The sequence below is a fragment of the Peromyscus leucopus genome, chromosome 1 (genome assembly GCF_004664715.2).
Source record: "Peromyscus leucopus breed LL Stock chromosome 1, UCI_PerLeu_2.1, whole genome shotgun sequence".
Classification (NCBI taxonomy): Eukaryota; Metazoa; Chordata; class Mammalia; order Rodentia; family Cricetidae; genus Peromyscus; species Peromyscus leucopus.
In genome coordinates, this window is record NC_051063.1 from 56,000,927 (window position 1) to 56,007,769 (window position 6,843).

The following is a 6,843-nucleotide window of genomic DNA, read 5'->3' on the forward strand; positions in this document are numbered from 1 at the left end:
AAGAATCCCTTCGCGGGTTCTCCCTACCCAAACGAGACACAGCTCGAGATGTCAGCTTCGCGTCCGCGTCCCTTTGGGGACTTTGCCCTAGTCTTCCCCAAACCACCAACATCGGAAAGCGAAGGAAGGGTTAACGCGGCAGGCAGCAAATTCGCCGCCGCGCCGCTAGAGGGCGACGCCCCGCACTCAGGCGTCACGTGATAGCGAAGGCGGAACCAAGCCCCGGACTGGCCAATAGGAACCGGGAGCGGGGTCCCGGGACTAGAAGAAACGGCGGCCGGGAGGGGGCGACGGGATCATGGGGCTTCTGACCATTCTGAAGAAGATGAAGCAGAAAGAGCGAGAGCTGCGGCTGCTCATGCTGTATCCTCAGAGCGCCCCAGCGGCCGCGAGGGTGGGTCCGCCGGGTGGGCGGAGCCGGGCGCGAGGGCGCGGCCGCCGTGGGCACCCACGGCCGGTGGTGCGTCACGCACGCGGCGCTACCACTGCTCGGCGCGGGGCCGGGGCGGGCCGTACCACTCTGCGGGCCGGGGGGTTGCGTGCTAACGCCGGCAGTGTGAGCCTGAGGGACGGGCCTGGACTGGGGTCTCCAGTGTCATGGGGAGGCGCGTCGCGCCGGTGGTGACCGGACGTCACGGTCTCTCGGGCTGGCTCGAGCGTGGGCCCCGTTCCTCCCCACCGCTGACCCCCACCGCACCCCTTCGTGTAGGCCCTGGGGGTTCCCTCCGGCTTGGAATCCCAGGGGCGTGAGGACCGCCTAGGCCCCTGCGGTAGGCGTGGACTGGGCTGCAGGTCTAACTGTCACACGCAGGGCCCCTTGCGGACCTTCCATTGCCTTAACTGGCACCTGCATCACCCGCCTTGCGCTGTACCCGGCTGCCTGGACATCTGCGATCCACAAACTGTCAGGGAGAGAGGAGGGAAATTAATATGCACTTAGAATTTTAGACAGTTGTGGGAAAGACAGTCATTAGATTACTATGTATTGATCACCTACTGTGTTAGGGAATGCTGTAAAACAGGGAAACGCAAAGGCCTTCGTTATGGATAACAGAAGAGGAGAAAAAAAGTAATAAAGCCAATAAAATGTGTAGTTTGCTTGAGTAGAGAAGAATGCAGTCCAAAGTGGTCAAAGACCATGCCAAGATAGTAACTATTGGGCAAAGATTTGAGGAAGGTAGAGGTGTCTGGGAAAATTTAGGCAGAGGGCCTAAGATGGGGAGAGTGAGTGGATACAGGGTTCTGCTGGAGCATGGGAAGTGGGAGTTTGCTAATGAGGAAGATACAAGAGAGAAGGAAACATGGAGAGGGGATGCATTGGAAGGCACGGGATAATCAGGGCCAACTTCCAAGGCTAAAGTTGGGCTACAGATGATGAGCTGGTACTCTGCTCACCCCCTTAGCGATGGGGATCTCTGGGCCTGGGTCAGGTGAGCAGGAAGAAGTTCTAAAGCAAAGCCTGTCCCTTCCTCTCACCCCTCAGTTCAGGCTGTGGCTGCTCCAAGTTCTCGCCTGCTGTCCAGCTCACCCAGTCATTTGTTCTCTGCAGTAGAGGCTGTGGATCATTCCAGAAAGAGATGAAGGTGGTTGCCCCCTCTAGATATTTGCACTTTACTAGGTCCCTCAGAAGAGTGGGCCCATCTGTTTTGGTCCTCGAGACCCCACAGAGCCTTATTTGGTACCTAAGCTGAAAGCCACCCCTTACAGGAATGTCTCACTGGTTTCAGGGATCCCACGTACCTAACTTTCTCCTCTCCTACTTTATTCAGTCTTTTTTTTTTTTTTTTCCTTCTTTGAGTATTTTGTCTCTATGTATGTATGTGAACCATGTTGAGCGCCTGGTGCCCATAGAGGTCAGAGGTTGGTTGTGAACCACCATGAGGGTGCTGGGAACTGAACCAAGGTCCTCTGCAAGGGCAGCTATCGCTCTTTACTGATGAGCCATCTCTCCAGCCCCATTATTTAGGGTTTTTGTTTTTTGTTTTTTGCTAGTGTTTAAGTGTCATAAGGGTGAAGACTTGTCCACCAACACCCGAGGGGACTTGGCACATAATAGGCACTAAATATTTGTTGCATAAATTAAGTTACTTTGAGTTGGCTGAGATGATACAATTCCATTTTGATACTTCCACATTTATCTCAAGCCAATTATGGGCCAGGCATAGGCTCAACTTGTTTGAATACACAGTAGGAAAAACTAGTCCCTGAGAAGGTGGTAGTGTGAAGACATGTCCTCGCGAAGAGCTCGGGGATTTCTCCTTAGCCCGTGTGCCCCAGTGGCTTGGACAATGCTGGCAAAACCACCATCCTCAAGAAGTTCAACGGGGAAGATGTGGACACCATCTCCCCAACACTGGGCTTCAACATCAAGACCCTAGAGCACCGGGGGTGAGTAGGGCCACCGCGGGCCACCGTGGGGCTGGGGGAAAGCAGGGAGGGCAGGACCAGCTTGACCTTCATCCCCCCTTCCTCCCCAGGTTCAAGCTGAACATCTGGGATGTGGGTGGCCAGAAGTCTCTGCGCTCCTACTGGAGGAACTACTTTGAGAGCACAGACGGCCTCATCTGGGTGGTGGACAGCGCCGACCGCCAGCGCATGCAGGACTGTCAGCGGGAGCTGCAGAGCCTGCTGGTGGAGGAGGTGTGCCCTGGGCTTCCAAATGCGCCGTGACTGGTCTGGACGCTTGGGGAGGGAGGGGTGAAGTCATTCCTTCACTGGGCCCTGGGCTGAGACCTGGACTCACATCTCTTTGGTTTTACTGACTCACCCCCCTGAGTGAATCTGCAGGAGCTGCCTCAGGACCAGGGCAGGGGCGAAGCTCAGGGAGCCAATGACACTTGCATAGGAATCTTAACTGCGCTGTGTGGCTTTAGGAAGACACATAACCTCCCTGAGCCTCAGCTTCCACATTCCTAAAATTGTAATTAGGCTAATCTTGACATTTGCTGTCTGGACCAAAACACCTTTTTTTTTTGTTTTATTGACACGGAGTTTTACTCTGAATCTCAGGCTGGCCTAAACTGGCTGAGGCTAACCTTGAACTGATGATCCACCGGCCTCTACTTCCCAAATAATAGGATTACTAGTGTGTGCCGCCACACTCCTTCATTATTAGCTATTTGTTTTGGCAAGGTTGATTTTTTTTTTTTTTTTTTGAGGGAGTGGTGAGATCAGGTTTCTCTATGTAGCCCAGGCTGGCTCCATCCTTCTTAACCACCTGAGTACAAGGATTACAGTTGGGCGCCACCAAGCCATGCTCAGGAATTGCTATTATCCTAAGCTACAAGTTTTATTTGAATACTGCCATTTCTCCATTAATGTGCTCTGTCTGTCCCAGGACTTGAGTCACGTTGCCACATTTCAGTTAGTTGAAGGCCAGGGTACTTTTGAGAGGGTGAGAGGGAACTGCTAATGTCTGTGCAGAAACCACAGGAATGCATGGGACTGTCAGACTAACAGACACAGACACACACCACCAGTATGAGTGCAGCCCCGTCTGGAGTACTGAACAAGTCTAGAGAGGTCACCGTTGACAGAGGCTGAGCCAAGGCCAGCCGGGTTAGGCCCAGAAGTTAGATTCCTCTTTGCACACGGAGAGGTTCTGGTTGCAAACCCACCAAGGCGGTTAAGTAGAGAAAGGCCAACAGGGCAGTTCCTGGGAGGACAAGTTAAGGATTCTGTGAACGGGGAGGAGGGCAGGGGGTTCTATCACATGTCCCCCGGCAGCCCTCAGCATGCTTATGCTTTCTGCACAGAGCCAGAGCTACCGAGGGCTCAGGGATCCCTGTGACCAACACCCTCCCCCATCATGGAAGAGATGCCCACCGGGTGGTAGCTTGCATCAGCAGCTCTGTCCACTTTGCCTACCCCACCTGGGGCTCCCCAACAACCATGGAGTCCTGCTCTTGACCCTGCATGCTGACCGCTAACCCCCATGGCTTGGAGAGAAAGGATCAGGCTGTACACTAATCCTCCCACCCCCCAACCTGTGTTCTCTTTCCCCAGCGCCTGGCTGGAGCGACCCTCCTCATCTTTGCAAACAAGCAGGACTTGCCTGGAGCACTGTCCTCTAATGCTATTCAGGAGGTGAGTCAGGCCCTGGTGCAGGCTCATTGAGAAAAACTGAAAGGTCTTTAGTGCTTTATTATTTTTAATTGTGTTTATTTTTGTTTTTTTGAACTGGGTTTCGCAGTCCTAGCAGGCCTCAGACTTACTAGAAGCTGAGGATGCCCAGGAATGTTCATCTTCCTGCCTCCACCTGAAGAGTCCTTGAGATTAAGGTGTGCATGTCAGTTTCTGTAGAGCTAGTGATTGTTCCCAGAGCCTTGTGCATGCTAGGCAAGCACTTCTAACTGAGCCACATCCCTAGGCCCAGTCTTTTTGTTGTTGTTTTGTTTTTCGAGACAGGGTTTCTCTGTATAGTTTTGGTTCCTGTCCTAGATCTTGCTCTGTAGACCAGGCTGGCCTCGAACTCACAGCAATCTGCCTGGCTCTGCCTCCCGAATGCTGGGATTAAAGGTGTATGCCACCACCGCCCGGCAGTCTTTTTTATTTACTTTTGAGACAGGGTTTCTGTAGCCTAGGCTGGCCTGGAACACACTATGTAGGCCAGGCCGGTCTCAAACTCAACAGCAGTCCTCCTGCCTGAAACTTCAAGCATGCACCTCCATGCCTGGCTAATAATTGGTTTTAAAAGCACTTATCAGCCCCTGCTGTGTGGCAAGCCCTAGGCAGGGTACCCGGAATTTGATGATTAATAAGGTAGTGTGGCCCCAGTCTAGGCGAAGGCAGACCTGCAAATAGATCATTTCACAGGGTTCTAGCAGCCAGCCTGCAGTGAGTGCTTCCCACTGCGATGCTCTCTGCATGGATTCACGTTTCATTCTTCCTGTATACAACAATCTCATGAGGCAGAAATGACTGTCACTGCACAAAGCATGCAGGAGACTCAGAGAGGTTAAGTAACCTCCCCAGTGTCACACAGTAGGTAAACAAGCCAAGATTGTTCCCCAGGTTGACCTAGCGCTGGAGTCATAGATGCATCTTGACTGTTACTCTAGCAGGTTTAGAATCTTGATTTTTGTCTGTCTGAGACAGGTTTTGTGTACCCCTGCCTCCACCTCCCGTGAACTGTGTCGTAGGTGTGCACCACCACCGCTGGCTTTAGAATCTTTCTGCCGCCTTTTAACTGGCTAAGTGGTGTGGAAGGTTATGGAGCCTCAGTTTGGATTCCATCCTTGGTAAAATGGACCACATCATCCCTGGATCAGGAGGCCTTAGCAAGAGACAGATGACCTCTGTGGTTCCTGCAAAATGCCTGGCTCCTAGCAGACACTCAGCAGCCCATGTTGAGTTTATGTCACCGAGGGGTGGCACTGGCGTGCAGCTGGAGTTGGCCCCTGGGTGCCTGGGAAAGGACAGGCTAAGGCCTGCTGGTTCCACCAGTCCTTTCTGTCCCCAGGCCCTGGACCTGGCCTCCATCCGCAGCCACCACTGGCGCATCCAGGGCTGCAGTGCCGTCACCGGGGAGGACCTGCTGCCTGGCATCGACTGGCTCCTCGATGACATTTCCAGTCGTGTCTTCACTGCCGACTGAGCTTCCTCAGTGTCCCCAGCTCACTGTCCAGGCCCCTCCCCTCATCAGACACCAGCTTTGGGGGACAGGCGCCAGCCGGCCAGACTAACACTCCCAACCCCGCCGTGATCTGCTGCTGCTACTGCTACCCACTGCTGCTCCCCTCTAGGCCAGGGCTGTCACCCTGGCTTCCAAAGTGGCCTCCAGCTGCCATGCCAAAAGGAAAGGCTGAACTGGGAGGGACTACCTGCTGCTACCAAGGTCCTAGGTGTCGCCTCTGTCCAGCAGTGAGAATAAAACCTTCCTTTCCCAGTTCCTGGCTGCGCCATTTGTATTTCACTGACTTTAGCCCTCCCCTGGATGCTTGAGTCCGGAGGGACAGATCGGGAGAGGTATAACTGATTTTATCAAAGGACCGTGCAGAGCATGGACGCTCAGGACACGGCTAGCTGGTTCCACCTGCAAGAGACCAACCGGCTTCCTGGAGGTTACATTAAAACAGGGAATCAAGGGAAGAGAAGGTTTGAGAAGGAGGGGTTGGCAATTCCCTAGAGGAACACGTGCCTTCATCAATGTAAATTACAAGAAAAACAAGACAAACCAAAACAGACTCGCCCCCCCCCCCCCCCCCCCCCCCCCGCCCAAGCCTGGGGCTCATAGGTGATAGTGTAAATTCAGTTCCTAGCTTGCCAGTGCAACCAGGAAAACTTGTGCAGTGGGCAACGTGCACAGGTCCAGGAGGGTGGGTCAGGCAGAAATTCCTAGCAGAGTGGGATGCTGAGGAGTGGGAGGATGGGCAGCTGCATCACTTGGGGATGACTACAACTAGCAGGACCTCACCTGCCTAGCCAGACTGTCTCCAAGCCGCTGATGCTCTCTACCAATAGCTGCCCACAGCCCAGTGCAGGGCCAGCCCTGTTCAGCAGACTTACGTATCCCTCCCATGGGGCAAGCTGAGCCTCTGGCAAGGGAAGTGGCTGGGACTGACCCCAGTCACCTGGCACCTTCATCCCTCCACCTCTTGTGTAAGTCCAGATTCTGCCATCTTCTGTTGTGTTCTCTAGACTGCTTTCTGTTGTCTGGGGCGGGGTGACAGCATCTTTAGGGGCCCTGAGAAAATGGGGATAATGGTGAAGTCCTGGGAGAGCTAGCTGTATTATTTTTTGTTTAGTCTCTGTGTGATGGGAAAGTGTAGCGCCCATCTGAAGTCTTGGCTAGAGTAGTCTATGAAGCTGGACCATCTCAGCTAGCAGCTTTGAAGTTGTTCT

General features: G+C 53.6%; 1 protein-coding gene across 1 annotated transcript; it reads left to right on the plus strand.

Moving 5' to 3' along the window:
* Nucleotides 1-203: 203 nt before the first annotated feature.
* On the plus strand, nucleotides 204-5,890 carry Arl2 (ADP ribosylation factor like GTPase 2). The gene is made up of 5 exons (XM_028855927.2): nucleotides 204-363; nucleotides 2,278-2,388; nucleotides 2,478-2,640; nucleotides 4,006-4,086; nucleotides 5,462-5,890. Exons 1-5 carry the CDS (start codon nucleotides 299-301, stop codon nucleotides 5,594-5,596), a joined length of 555 nt encoding a protein of 184 aa, XP_028711760.1. The 5' UTR covers nucleotides 204-298; the 3' UTR covers nucleotides 5,597-5,890.
* Nucleotides 5,891-6,843: the final 953 nt, after the last annotated feature.

Excerpts from the sequence above, each read along its gene's own strand:
- Arl2 (XM_028855927.2), top strand. The coding sequence starts at position 299 with ATGGGGCTTCTGACCATTCTGAAGAAGATGAAGCAGAAAGAGCGAGAG. Across the intron at positions 364-2,277 it reads GAGCTGCGGCTGCTCATGCT|TGGCTTGGACAATGCTGGCA; the intron begins GTATCCTCAGAG and ends CGTGTGCCCCAG. Across the intron at positions 4,087-5,461 it reads CCTCTAATGCTATTCAGGAG|GCCCTGGACCTGGCCTCCAT; the intron begins GTGAGTCAGGCC and ends TTCTGTCCCCAG.